The sequence below is a fragment of the Pseudophryne corroboree genome, chromosome 6, assembly GCF_028390025.1.
Source record: "Pseudophryne corroboree isolate aPseCor3 chromosome 6, aPseCor3.hap2, whole genome shotgun sequence".
NCBI lineage: Eukaryota > Metazoa > Chordata > Amphibia > Anura > Myobatrachidae > Pseudophryne > Pseudophryne corroboree.
Genome location: NC_086449.1, coordinates 11223117 through 11238580, shown reverse-complemented (window position 1 = coordinate 11238580; position 15464 = coordinate 11223117). Strand labels below are relative to the sequence as shown.

The 15464-nt window shown below is 41.4% G+C and overlaps 1 protein-coding gene across 1 annotated transcript; it reads left to right on the top strand.

Moving 5' to 3' along the window:
- The first annotated feature begins 7760 nt into the window (after nucleotides 1-7760).
- Nucleotides 7761-8690, top strand: LOC134933957 (olfactory receptor 5B12-like). Its single transcript, XM_063929491.1, has one exon. It carries the CDS (start codon nucleotides 7761-7763, stop codon nucleotides 8688-8690), a length of 930 nt encoding a protein of 309 aa, XP_063785561.1.
- The last annotated feature ends 6774 nt before the right edge of the window (nucleotides 8691-15464 follow it).

Below are 15464 nucleotides of genomic sequence, written 5' to 3'. Positions count from 1 at the left end.
CACCTTTGGCAGCAATTACAGTCTCAAGTATTTCTGAATATGATGCCACAAGCTTGACACACCTATCTTTGGGCAGTTTAGCCCATTCTTCTTTGCAGCACCCTCAAGCAACATCAGGTTGGATTGAAAGCATCGGTGCATAGCCATTTTCAGATCTCTCCAGAGATGTTCAATCAAATTCAGGTCTGGGTTCTGGCTGGGCCACTCAAGGACATTCACAGAGTTGTACTGGAGCCACTCCTTTGATATCTTGGCTGTATGCTTAGTTGTCCTGCTGAAAGATGAACTGTCACTCCAGTCTAAGGTCAAGAGTGCTCTAGAGCAGGTTTTCATCCAGGATGTCTATGTGCATTTATGCATTCATCTTTCCCTCTATCCTGATTAGTCTCCAAGTTCCTGCCACTGAAAAAATCCCCACAGCATGATGCTGCTGCCACCACCATACTTCACTATAGGGATGGTATTGGCCTGGTGATAAGCGGTGCCTGGTTTCCTCTAAACATGACGTCAGGCATTCACACCAAAGAGTTCAATCTTTGTCTCATCAGACCAGAGAATTTTGTTTCTCATGGTCTGAGAGTCCTTCAAGGGCATTTTGGCAAACTCCAGGGTGGCTGACATGTGCTTTTTACTAAGGAGTGGCTTCCATCTGGCAACTCTACCATACAGGCCTGATTGGTGGATTGCAGCAGAGATGGTTGTCTTTCTAGAAGGTTCTGCTCTCTCTATAGAGGAATGCTATAGCTGTGACAGAGTGATCATCTGGTTCTTGGTCACCTCCCTGACTAGGGCCCTTCTCCCTGATTGCTCAGTTTTGACAGCCTGCCAGCTGTAGGAAGAGTCCTGGTCATTCCGAACATCTTACATTTACAGATGATGGAAGCCACTGTGCTCAAGCTGCAGATATTTTTCTGTACCCTTCCCCAGATTTGTACCTCGAGACAATCCTGTCTAGGAGGTCTACAGACAATTCCTTTGACTACATGCATGGTTTGACTTTCAAGTGTGGGACCTTATATAGACAGGTGTGTGCCTTTCCAAATCATGTCCAACCAACTGAATTTACCACAGGTGGACTCCAATGAAGCTGTAGGAACATCTGAAGGATAATCAGTGGAAACAGGATGCACCTTAGCTCAATTTTGAGCTTCATGGCAAAGGCTGTGAATACTTATGTACATGTGATTTCTTAGTTTTTTATTTTTAAGAAATTTGCAAAATCTAAAAAAACTTTTTTCATGTGGTCATTATGGGGTATTGTGTGTAGAATTTTGAGGGAAAAATTAATTTATTCCATATTGGAATAAGGCTGTAACATAACAAAATGTGGAAAAAGTTAAGCGCTGTGAATACTTTTTGGATGCACTGTAAGTGTGTCTGAGTGACTGGTGATTACACAGATAAGGAAAAATAAGATATCAAGATATCTGTTTACAAGATATCTGTTTGTGGAACTTTTATTGATCTTGAACTGTAGGGCACATTTATAATTAGCATAATGATTTTAAAGAAGAATAAATAGATTTTTGCACAGATTAATTGTAGTTTATAGAGACTTTTATATAGTGAGGTGGAGCTGCGTGCTTACATAACAATACCATAATTATAGAAAATATAATGTCCAGAGGTTTAAATTGAGAGATATTCCAGGATGGAAGAGTTATTAGTATGATAGTTAAAAAGTATGACAAGGAGGACATTGTGGTTTGCTAATGACTGGAAAAAAATATTCACATTTATGATGAACTTTTTCTAAGTGCAGGTTCCTTTGAGTCTAAAGTTTTGGACAATGTAGATTTATGAAGAGCAACATAAGAAAACTAAAATCATTTCGTGATACTGATTGGTATTATAGAAAATGTAGGCTCACAATTGGAAATTAAAAGCAGCACCAGACAGTGACATACAGCCAGTTGGTACTGAAATAACAGAAAAAAGTAGTTTGGCTCCTCCTTATCGCCTGCTCCAAGCTACTTGATTATTCTCAGAAGCTTAAATAAAAAATGTATAGTTCAGTTAATGTTTAGGGAGTTTACAAGGTGAACTATTTGCAGATAATCAGCTAGCACTTGCAATTTAGAGATAAGTTTAAATTCTATTGTTTGCTCAGAGTGTAGTAGGTGTGAATTTCCACAAGATAGTGCAGTGGCATTGTCACTGTAGACTTAATTACAAAGAAATATGGAGAAGTTAGCCACTAATTTACTTGTATAATTAAGCATCAGTGTATACAGTATAACTTGAGTTTTATACTGCTGTGCCAGTGGTGCTTTTTTCTCCCTACAGTATGTGTTGCTAAACAAACAAAAAAAAGAAAATCCATTTTTTTTCCTTTCTTTTCATTTACTCAAAGAGTTTCTGAGGCAGCTGTAATTCTGTGTCAAGTGAGGATTAGTTGTTGTTGAATACGCTAAACTGTGTTGTTTCTATGTGCATAAATTGTTGGTTACTATTCTTGTAATTTACTTTTTCTAATGAGGAAGTGTTACCTTTTCAAATGGAGGGTGTTACCTATTCAAATGTTTGGAAAGAAAAAACAACAGCACCAGAATGAAACCATTCCAGGATTTTATGAATAAGATCGATTGCCCTGAGCAGTGAATTATATCAGCTCCATGAAATTGCCTTAAACTAAGGGTGTGTACACATGGTGAGATCCTTGCTATGCCTGATTTTCACTCGTGATTCCCCTTGAACTCCCCGGAGCCTAGCACCACCGATTTTGAGTAACTTTTCTTGAGATAAGGACTATGTGTGCTTACGATTTTGGCTTATGTGAGATTTTGGCTTATGTGAGATGTCATTGACATGTGATATGAACTAGATAGTACACCGATCTAGCAAGGATTGACTTGACTGCACCTTCTATCTTTTGTTGCGATGCCAACCTGGCGGGGCCGCGCATCAGGATCGATCTGCACTAACTTTTCTTGCGATTTTGACTATATAGTCAAAATCGAAAGAAAATATCTCACCGTGTGTACACACCCTAAATCTTTACCAGCACATTCTACAGTATCTACATACATCTGAGTGGAACGAAATATAACTGGTTCCATTACAGAACTTAAAAGAGCAAGTTTACATTATAGATTTTTATTTTACCTAGAGTATACCAACTGAGAGACTTAAGTTTTATTGGATTTATGACATGAATTAATTTATAATCAAACACCATGTACAGAACACCCAGCAGTCTCAGCTGGATTTTGGGCATGTGCGTGATGATGACACATGCATGATGGAGGGTTGGCTCAGATTACTCTAGGAACAAGTGCAAACCATTGCCATAAAAATGAAAACAACAACAAAGGCGGAGCTGTATAGATTTATATATTCAACAGGAAAAAAACTACATTAATGTATAGAGCACATTATTAGTTACAACATGTAAAGAATGCACACCCTAAAACTGGACCTACAGTAAGACACAAAGACTCATGAAGGGGGAGATTTACTAAGCCATGGACAGCATCATGAAGAGATATAAAGTACCATCCAATTAGCTCCTAACTGCATTGTTAATGGCTGTGTTTAAAAAATAGACAAACTATGGCAGTTGCTCAGTCATTCCTGGAGATAATTATATATCAGTATATCAGGTGCTAGAAAGGGGAAGGGGTCACAGACAGAGGGGGGGGGGTGCAAATCCCCACCCCTACATTTCCCCTCAGCACACTAAAAATGACCTGTAAACATATCTGAACCTATCTGGTAATAGAAATTCAGAGAATTAGTCACACATGTTTGCAAACACATGTTTAGCCAATGAGCCACTTCACGGCTTCTGCGATATCAGCAGTCCTAACACTACATAATAGCAGTGCCCACATAGGGCCATGTAATTTGTTACAGTAGGCCTCATGATAAAGGCTATTACTAAAACACATCCAGACAGAGAGCAAACTTAACCAGGAGCAAGCTCTAGAATCTCCCATTGACACTACAAGGAATAGCATGCCTTCCAAATACTGTTCCCATTCAATGCCTCTCCCACACAAGCAGATAAACAATGGCAGTTGCTTGGTCATTCCTGGAGATAATTATATATCAGGTGCTAGAAAGGGGGAGGGGTCACAGACAAACAACAGACAGAGAGGGGGTACAAATCCCAACCCCTAAATTTCCCCGCAGCACACTAAAACTTACCTGTAACCATACCTGAACCTATCTGGTAATAGAAATTCAGAGAATTAGTCACACATGTTTGCAAATACATGTTAAGCTGCTGAACCACTTCATGGCTTCTCCGATATCAGCAGTCCTAACAATACATAATAGCAGTGCCTACATTGGGCTATGTAATTTGTCACAGTAGGCCTCATGATAAAGGCTATTACTAAAACACATCCAGGCAGAGAGCTAACTTAACTGGGAGCCACCCCCAGGATCTCCCATTTTCACTACAAGGAACAGCATGCCTTCCAAATACTGCTCCCATTCAATGCCTCTCACACCATTGACTGGTAAAGGTAATTTTCTCTTCTGCCTAGTGAAGTTAGATAATAAAGGGTCTGATTTCATGATGTGGTGGTAGTGCACATTTACACCTTTGAACAAAGTAGATAATTTACAGTGCAGACACAAACATCAAATTTAAAACACCAGATAAGGATAAAATGAATTGAATTTTAAAAGTAAGTCTAATTGTTTTGGTTAAGGTAGGGATAAATTAATCTTCCAATTACAGAAAACAGTAATTTGTTTGTTTGATTCCGAACTCAAATAATTGATACGGCATGTTCTCTGGGACAGAAGAGGGTTATACTCACGGGTCTTTCAGAAGTCTATAAAAACAGGATCCTCAGTTGCAGCAGTGATCTGTACTGTGGATGCCGGATATCAGACAGTTATATGCAGACATGTAGTACCAGAGGTATCACTTTATATAGGACATTCTGGTCATCTTTTTTTGTTTTAACTTATATTACTTTTATCATTAACCACTTAACTGACATTTTTTCCCCCCAAAAAAAACCACACAGAAATTGTTGGTTTTTTTATGAGTGAATTAGGTGAAGAACATTAATTTAACCCTAATATTTTTTTTAGTTCAAAAAAAAGAATTTTTATTTGTATTTTTTATTTATTTATATTTTATATATTTTTTTCAAACATGAGGACATCATGACTATCGGAACATCGGTAACATTGCGACCATCACAACTTTGGTATTTAGCACCCGGACAGCTGCCAGGTATAGAGGGGGAATGTTTTACACTTACCAGTGGCTGCTATTGTCTGCAGCTGCTGGGTGAGGGGTCCTGCCATGCTGATTGATCAGCAATGATCGACAGCACGGCAACACTGGGGGCTGGAAGGCAAAGGGTACTTCCGGTCCCTCTGACAGCAGCAGCAGAAGCAGAGGAAAGTTTCCCTTCCCTGCTGCTGCTAACACTGTTTGTCTGACTGGTTGCATCCTGTGCCACCAGGTCAGATAAAGCACTTGCAGACATGGTCACATCTGATGCCACCATGCCAGGCAAGTGGTTAAGAGTTTTTTTTTTGTATCATGTGATATGTTGTAATAATTGTAAAAATTGTTCTCTGTTATTATTGTTACTGAGTAAAAACCTGGCTCAGGGCCGGCTCTACCATTAGACAGTTTTAGGCAGCTGCCTAAGGGTGCCGGCCATTGGGGGGCTCCACTAAGTCCATAAAAAATGAAGACTGTCTCTTTCAGTTATACCTCCCTTTTTCCTAATGAGTGATAATGAGTGCTGACAGGGTTAGTGTGTGTGTGTGTGTGTGTGTGTGTGTGTGTGTGTGTGTGTGTGTGTGTGTGTGTGGAGGGGGGGGTGGTTGAGTGCTGGCAGGGAGAGTATGTGCATATGGGTTAATGGGCACTGGTAATGAGTGTGTGTGTGCCCATGTGCATGTGTTAAAAGAGTGCTAGCAGGGTGCGTCTGTGTGGGGCATTTCTATATAGTGTATTATGAATTGGGGACACTGATGAATGACATATTCAGAGTTGGCAGGAACCATGTCAGTGAGTGAAATGACACCTAGGGCGCTAAGAAACATTGCACCAGCCTTGACTTTACCGGAATATTTACTCACTATTCTCATGCTTTATGAGTCCATGACCATCCATAAAGGGGAAACAGCCTACAATGGGACCCGAGGATGCTCAGAGGATACGGCTAGCCAGTGGTTTTCTCAAAGGCTCACAAGTTGTGAATAGTGAGTACATATCCTGGTAAAGTAGATACAGCCGTTTACATGAGATTGTTACTATCACAACAAGTATATTAACAGCAGCACAAACTAGACAGGAGCCCATACTAATTGAGCAGCAAAACACAGCATATGTGATTGCAAGAATGGGTGCATAATATAACAACACATTATATCTCACCAGGAGTGAGACAATTGTTTCCCACACATATTTTTTAGGTAGTAGTATTTATTTAACATTACAGCATAGTTTATAGTGATGTAGTAAAGTTTTTGGATATATGGATGTCACTCATTGTATGTAAAGAGAGTATCTATTGCAGTATCATCTATAAGGATCTATTAAAACTGTCATTTTCTATGTGGATTTTAATTACTGAACCAGGTAAATGCAGCCTAAAAATATTCTAATCCAGTGTGTTTATCATTAGTACACGCTAATATCAAAGGAAAATTTCTGCAGGTGTTAGATGAATTAAAACATTGAAACATTTCTTTTATGATATTGTATTACTGTTTGTCTGAATGTATCAATATTAAAAGGTGTATTTATATTTTATTATATACTTCAAATGTGTAGTTTCTTATTTATTGCTCTGGTACAATGCTACACATACATTTGCTTTAATATTGGTTCTTTGCCATAAATACTGTAGTGCGTTTATAACCAATATTACCTTAATTGTTAATTATGGGGAGGTGGCAAAAATTTGGATGTTCAAAGAGGAATTGTTACCCTTGAATGTGGAAAACCCAGATTTGTGGGGAATGTTTTCACTTGGAATTGAATGGTTTGTTAGACTATCCACTAGAATTCAGCTCTCCTATTTAGTTGTTACTTGAGATCTGCACTCTAGTAATACCCCTTTCACACCACACAAATAACCCGGTATCGACCCGGCATATTGCTGGGTCGACACTGGTCGGCATGCGGTGTGAAAGGGGCATTGCCGAAATCACGGGTCGCATGACCCGGCAATTCAACCTGGGTATAAACAGTGTTATACCCGGGTTGAATACCTGGTCAGTGGCTGCGTAAATGGGCTCCTGGGTTGATGCGACCCGGGACCCATTTACTAGATTGGGAGAGGCGGCGCGGAGATAAGCTCATCTCCCAGTGCCGCCTCCACCTCCGCCCCCGCTGCCGGCTCCACCCCGCTGCTATGGCAACCCTCCCGGCTTATTTCCGGGTCGGGGAAGCCAGCAGCAGCTGCCAATGACGGATCCCACCCGGGAAGGACCCGCTTCCTATTCCCGGGTGGGATCCGGCATTGGCAGTGTGAAAGGGGTATAACATAATCATTAATAGTTCCTTAATATGTCTTAAATGATCCTTGTATTCACAACTATACAGTATGTGTAATATCAATATAAGTGTAATTCATTCTCAAATACAAGTTTTATTATTTTTATATATTCTTTTTTGGCCGGCACAGGATTTCCACATGGAAATATCAGGAGAGCATTTCTGACCACAGCCATCACACTGTGTACTCATACAGATATATATATGTTCTTTTGGTATTTTTACATTCTTAAGGATTACTAAAGGGATCTAATGCTGGCTGCTGCAAAGTGAATTAATGAACGTGATAAACAAGACCCAAGTGAGAGAGTTTGTGTTTTCTGGACTCACCGAAAATAGAGAACTTGCCATGTTCCTCTTCATACTCTTCTTACATGTCTACATGATGACTGTATTGGGAAACATCGGCATGATGGCTGTTGTCCATATCAGCTCCAACCTCCACACACCGATGTACTTTTTCCTGAGCTATCTCTCCCTGGTGGATCTTTTATACTCCTCAGTTATAACTCCTAGAATGCTTTCTGACCTTATCTCCACAAGGAAGGCCATATCATTTGTTGGGTGTGCCCTTCAGCTCTTATTTTTTGGTGTACTAGCATGTTCTGAGGTTTTACTTCTTGCAAACATGGCATATGACCGGTATGCTGCCATCTGCCACCCTCTCCACTATGTCTCTATAATGAGCAAGAAAAAATGTTCATGCCAGGTTGTCCTATCTTTTTCCATTGCCTTTTTGCTGTCATCCATTCAGACCAGCTGTATATTCAGTCTCCAATTCTGTGGGTCACACATCATAGACCACTTCTGCTGTGACGTTCCTCCACTGCTCAAGCTGTCGTGCTCTGACACTTTCTCTTGTGACATGATAACTGTTTTCACCATTGCGTCCTTTGGTCTAGGATCATTTCTGATCATTCTGATCTCATACACTTTAATAATTTCTTCCATTTTACAGATGAAGTCTGCTGAGAGCAGACAGAAAGCATTCAGTACATGTTCTTCACATGTCATGTGTGCCTCCATCTTCTATATGTCTGTTTTTTTCACTTACCTACATTCTCCCTCAAATGTAATTGAGAATCAAGACAAGACGGCTTCCATCTTCTACTCAGTGGTCACACCAATGCTGAATCCTCTTATATACAGCCTGAGAAATCAAGAGGTTAAAAAAGGCATCATACGGGTAGTATACAAACAGATGTAGATATACGGTAATTATGTCATTTATTAGGGAGTTGTGGTTGTTTTTTGTGGTTCTTTATATTATATTAAACCTTTGGAAATCATTTATGTTGCCCACCTAGAACCAAATTTGTTATAAGCTGGTATACAGTCCAAAAGATCATATGACAATTTATCCAGGAGAGTTAATTGTATTTTATATTTCAGTTGAGTAGTTTCTACCTATATACATAAGAAATTATTATTTATAACACACTATAACACACAATCTTCTTGACAATAATTGCAGACTTTCTACTGCAGAGAAGCTAATACAGTGGGGTATATTTACTAAGCTCCCGATTTTGACCGAGATGCCGTTTTTTCATCAAAGTGTCATCTCGGTCAATCTCGGTCATTAACTAAACACTAATCACGGCAGTGATGAGGGCATTCATAATTTTTTGCTAGTTCAGGTAAAAAATTACGAATGAATACACCATCGGTCAAAATGCGGCTGTTTAAGTCTGAATCTCGGTCATTTACTAAGCAAAAAAACACAAAACACTGCCGTGAAAAATTACAACTCGTAAAAAAGTCCTAAAAAAAAACAGACCTGCTTTTTTTTTCCGTGATTTGAGATGCATGCAGGGATCCATGAGATCAGTGCATGTATTTCAGTGGGAAGGGGTGGGAAAGTGTTTTTTTTTGCAAAAGAAATTGCGTGGGGTCCCCCCTCCTAAGCATAACCAGCCTCGGGCTCTTTGAGCCGATCCTGGTTGCAGAAATATGGGGAAAAAAATGACAGGGGTTCCCCCATATTTAAGCAACCAGCATCGGGCTCTGGTCCTGGTCCTGGTCCCAAAAATACGGGGGACAAAAAGAGTAGGGGTCCCCCGTATTTTTAAAACCAGCACCGGGCTCCACTAGCTGGACAGATAATGCCACAGCCGGGGGTCACTTTTATACAGCGCCCTGCGGCCGTGGCATCAAAAATCCAACTAGTCACCCCTGGCCGGGGTACCCTGGGGGAGTGGGGACCCCTTCAATCAAGGGGTCCCCCCCCCAGCCACCCAAGGGCCAGGGGTGAAGCCCGAGGCTGTCCCCCCCCATCCAATGGGCTGCGGATGGGAGGGCTGATAGCCTTTGTTGTAAAATATAAGATATTGTTTTTAGTAGCAGTACTACAAGTCCCAGCAAGCCTCCCCCGCATGCTGGTACTTGGAGAACCACAAGTACCAGCATGCGGTGGAAAAACGGGCCCGCTGGTACCTGTAGTACTACCACTAAAAAAATACCAAAAAAAAGACAAGACACACACACCGTGAAAGTAAAATTTTATTACATACATACACACATACATACATACTTACCTTAAGTTCCCACGCAGGTCGGTCCTCTTGTCCAGTAGAATCCAAGGGGTACCTGTTGAAAAAATTATACTCACGAGATCCAGTGGTCCAGGCTCCTCGGCAAATCCAGGGTTAATCCACGTACTTGAATAAAATAAAAAAACGCTGTCCCGACCACGAACTGAGAGGGTACCCATGTTTGCACATGGGTCACCTTTCCCCGAATGCAAGAAACCCACTTTGCCTTCTGGCTAAGTGGGTTTCTTCAGCCAATCAGGGAGCGCCACATTGTAGCACTCTCCTGATCAGCTGTGTGCTCCTGTCCTCACTGACAGGCAGCACGCGGCAGTGTTACAATGTAGCGCCTATGCGCTACATTGTAACCAATGATGGGAACTTTCTGCTCAGCGGTGACGTCACTTTAGGTCAACCGCAGGGCAGAAAGTTCCCATCATTGTATGCGAAACACAGATCAGTCACACGGAGAGGCGGTTGTAAAAAGAAGGGGCCGCAAGAAACAAACCTAGACCTGGTATTTAATTTATCCCATAGAAGCCTTAATCAGTCTGAAGTCAGTCTTCTTGCCAGAGGACTGTCGTTTGTTCCTACGTTTCCACATCAAGTATTCCAAGGAACCATTGACCAATACAGGTTTGGGAGAAATCTCAGACTTAAGGAATACTTTTCTGGTCAACCTAAAGTGGCAGATAGGAAACCTTTTAAAAAAAGTTCTAAATTCGATCCTACATCCCACAGCCCTAGCATGAAGACTTTCCTCAGACTGGTTGAAAATGATGTGCAACATTTTAAACCAACACGTCTCTTTGACAATCTGACCCCTGGTGAGAGAACAGCACTTAAAAACCTTAGAGATGACACCTCAATTGTAATAAGACCAGCGGATAAGGGAGGAGCCGTGGTGGTACAGGACTGGGCAGAGTATGACCAAGAGATATGTCGCCAGTTGGCAGACACCAATGTGTACCATAGGGTTAATAAGAATCCCATCCCCATGATAAAAAAGACCATTGACTTGACTTGAGTTTGAAGAGAGGCATCGAGAGTAATTGGATTGATCAGGACCTTTTCGAATTTTTAAGTGTAGATGAACCTAAATGCCCCGTCATCTACACTACTCCGAAAATCCATAAAACGATGACTAAACCCCCTGGGCGACCTATAATAGCGGCTGAGGGTTCATTGTTACAACCCATCGCCAAGTGGGTTGATTCCATACTTCAGCCATATGTATGTGAATGTCGTAGTTACATACGGGACACTAGTGATTTCCTCAAACAACTTGGACTACATGGTGCCCCCAGAGACAAGTGTCTTCTGGCCACCATGGATGTACAGTCATTGTACACCATCATACCGCATAGCGATGGATTGGAAGCCATAAAGGAGATGCTCAGAGGAAAACGAGAAGGAGATGTACCAACTGAATATGTGTTGGAACTCACCAATCTTGTGTTGAGCCAGAACCATTTCAGGTATAAGGATTCATACTTCCTCCAGGTATCAGGTACGGCCATGGGCTCTAACCTGGCGCCCGCATATGCAAATCTCTATATGGCTAAATTCGAGGAGACATACATCTTACCTGTATATGGATCTAAAATATCCTTTTACAAACGATTCATTGATGATGTCTTCCTTATATGGGAAGACACACAGGAATCTTTTGTTGAGATGGTGAACGACATCAACATACTTCAGAGCCCTGTAAAATTCACTTATGAAAGTTCCTATGATTCAATTCATTTCCTTGATGTCCAGGTATCCATTGTAGAGCAAGCATTTGTAACATCAGTCTATAGGAAACCTACTGACAGAAACACTACTCTGTTGACCAGTAGTTTTCATCCCCCCTCGCTAAAAGCTAATTTGCCCATCTCGCAGTTTTTACGAGTGATGCGTATTAACAATGATGGAATAATAAGGGAGGAACAGCTGATAGAGATGAAACAGCGGTTCAGCCAAAGAGGGTATTCAACTAAAGTGATCAGTAATAGTCTCCGCAAAGCCAGAAAAATATACAATAGGACTGAGCCAAAGGCAGCCAGCAAGGAGAATCGAATGGTTTTCACCACAAAGTTCGATAATTATGCACATTTCACACGGAAGACATTGCGTAAACATTGGCCAATACTAAAAACTGATCAAAAGTTGCCCTTTACACACATGGATCCACCCATGATGGCATACAAAAGAGGACCCAACCTTAAACAAATGCTTATGAGGCCTACAATGGAACCTGAAATTAAATGTCATTTTCTGCAAATTATGAGCAGTAAACCTGGCTGCTTCTCCTGTGGGAAGTGCACGACTTGTAGATCTTTACTAACCGGCTCCACTTTTCCCCACCCGCATTCAGGGAAGAAAATCAAGATAAGGTACCACCTACATTGTAGACTAGATTTTGTGGTCTATACACTTACATGTCCCTGCGGACTATGTTATGTAGGGCTCACAACTCGGTGCTTTCGGGAAAGGATGGCAAATCATCGGCTGTCTATCAGAACAGCAATACAAACAGGCACCACAGATAAGCCGGTAGCCAGACATTACCTACAGAGAGGTCATCAGGTAGCCAATCTAAAATGCAGATTAATTGATTGGGTTCCGCCCTTACCCAATGGGGGTGATCGTACTTTAGCCTTACGTAAAAGAGAAAGTTTCTGGATTTCACATCTAAATACTGTCTCACCAAAAGGCCTCAATGAGCACTCTGCTATGAATGTCTTTTTATGAATGGCTCATTCAAGGGCTATTTATTTAATGATTCCGACTACTAGGCAGGATACAGTGTCTAGTGATTTAGTGAACTAGATTTACCATTAAGGAGGATATGGGCGACTCAGTATGGGTCCACCTAAGCCGACATTAATAATTGCAGAACACATGTGACACCCGTGATACAGTAATATGGTCCAAGTAGTTATTTAAGTTTATGTAACTCGAGTCCAATATCAAATTAGTTTCTCCTATTGTGTTATGGAAGCTTGGGTATCTCGTCCTGTGTCGCTATAACCTCTGTGAATATATGTATTTTTTTATATATATTTTTCTTTACATATATGTATGTTTTTAATAAGTTTTCAGTTAAACTATGTCTGTTTAATTTTGACTGCCACACTCCACCTATAGAGCCTGTCTATATGGATATCCTGTAATTGCTAAGCTAGGTGTGATTGCACCAGCACAAACAAGCTAGCGGACCGGTACTTATGAATATTTTTGTTCCCACCTATAGTATTGCACGAGTGAGCATGATTAGACTTTACATTGTTACTGTGATATATAATAAAATATTTTTTCCCCCCTTGATATTAGATAAATAGTAAGTTATCCCTCTAAGATTAAGCCCATTGGGGTGTGCCAGAAGAAGGAATTTGCTCGTGCGTTTGATTGGTAGCATTAAGCCTCACAGAGAGGATTATATCCATAGAAGGAATATGAGTTTTTGTTTTGTCCCATTACGGCCTCCATTATCTATCATTCGTATGAATTAGGTACTTCCGGACTTTGAGCTGTGGAACGCATATGCGTTCCACCAGCGGCGCGATCAGGTAATTGACCATACGGAGCTGAGTTTAACAGCGCGGATGGTCGTGATCGCCACTTCATGAGTGAATCCAACCATACTGAAATAAGCACGTGTAGGGTAAATACATATATGTGGGAAAATTGAGAAGGGGGACACACCCGGGGCCGTCCCGGTACTTCCGCGGTAGGGGGTATAAAGGTCCGGTCTGTTTGCCAGTCCAAGTTGCGGATGTAGAGGGTGTCAGCATCTCCCATAAAGTTGGTGAGTACTGTAATTACATCAGAAGGAGTTGTTGGTAGACTTACATAACTTTGGCTATTGAAGGATGAACTCTGTGTACTATCCTTACAGTGATTTCCTATGTTGTCTGAGCTGCCTCGTAGTTGTGTGTCTAAGTAAGCACACCAGTAAGTATTTTAGTCTAAGTTGTCTCACTGGTGGTACATGGAATGAGGGGATTTATAGAATCCAATTGTGTTTGTGGCTATGCACATGCTGTCGTGTATGTATGTGTGTATATATATGCATCCATATATATATGCATGTGTATATGTATATATCCTTTACCCTATTCACTCTTGCAGAATCCTGCTAGAAATAAGCCTGACTAAACCATACAGCACGTTTATTGTCTGAACATGAGATATTGATTCTCTGAGTAAGTGGATGTTGTCGCCAACACTACCTTTACCACAGTCGTTATATGTTTATGAGAATACCTAAGCCCACACTGGTGTTAATTTTCTAGGACTTGGGGCTGGTGTGCACACTTGGCTTACATAGACATAGGTGGGATATTACATTTGAACCACATTGGGTGTTAAGAGATTCTTGCATCCTAATATTGTTGGAGTGTGGCAGTCTATAAATATGTGTTTTGTGTTTGTCCCTTTAAGAGAGTGACTTTATTTATTTTCTTTTGTTTGTTTTCTGTAGTAATCAATATATGATGCTTTCAAAAATTGTATAAAAATCGAAGCTTGTCTTGAGAAAGATCCGCGAATGAGGATCGAAACGTCGACCTAATGAGCCGAATATATACTGAAATAAAGCTGTTGTGAACAAATTGAAACCGTTGACTGTTTGAACTTGACGAGTGCACCTCCACATTGTTGGACTTTTGGTTAAATATTGTGGATCTACCCTGTTTAGGGATATCTCCACTAGGGAGCACCCTACTGTTGTGTAAAGTACTGATGTGAGTGCAGGAACACACATGTTATATATATATATATATATATATATATATAATGAGGTGCTAAAACACAAAGCATAGGTCTGCACCACCACACCCATGAATCCCTTCCCCCGTGTTCTAATTGGCCCATAGAAAGAACAGGGATGACCATCGGTTGTGGAAACCATCGATGGTCATCCACTGTATAGTTGGCAGCCATTGATGGTTACAATGGATATCAGCATCGATGATAACCATCAATGGCAACCACACCGATGGCAATCCCTAACAGGTACATTTGCTGCTAGCTGTCAGGCTCTGGAGCCTTACCTTCGGTGGGTGCTCCCACGGGTTACCATCCCGCTGGTTGGCACGGTTGCGGTGGCAGGGAGCTGCTGGCGGCAGGTCCTTCTGGACGGATGTGCGGCTGCCAAGGGCCGGGGCTGAGGGTCTGGAGAGCTGGCACTGTGGCAGGGATTGCTGCGTTAAGGTCCTCTATTGGGGACACAGTATACTGTGCCAGAGACAGAAGCTGGCTAAAGCTTTGTGCTAACAGCTAAGTATGTCTCCTGTGCTGGGGCAGCCATGTTGGAGACCAGAGTTCCCAATCTGTGTCCAGCCAATCTGGCGTGTTCTCCCCTTACAACAGGGGTCTGGCTCAGCGTAAGAGTGCCAGTGCTTCATGTTACCTCGTGAAATGTTGTCCAGCTCTGTGCTCCCAGGTTACTTCTGGTTCCC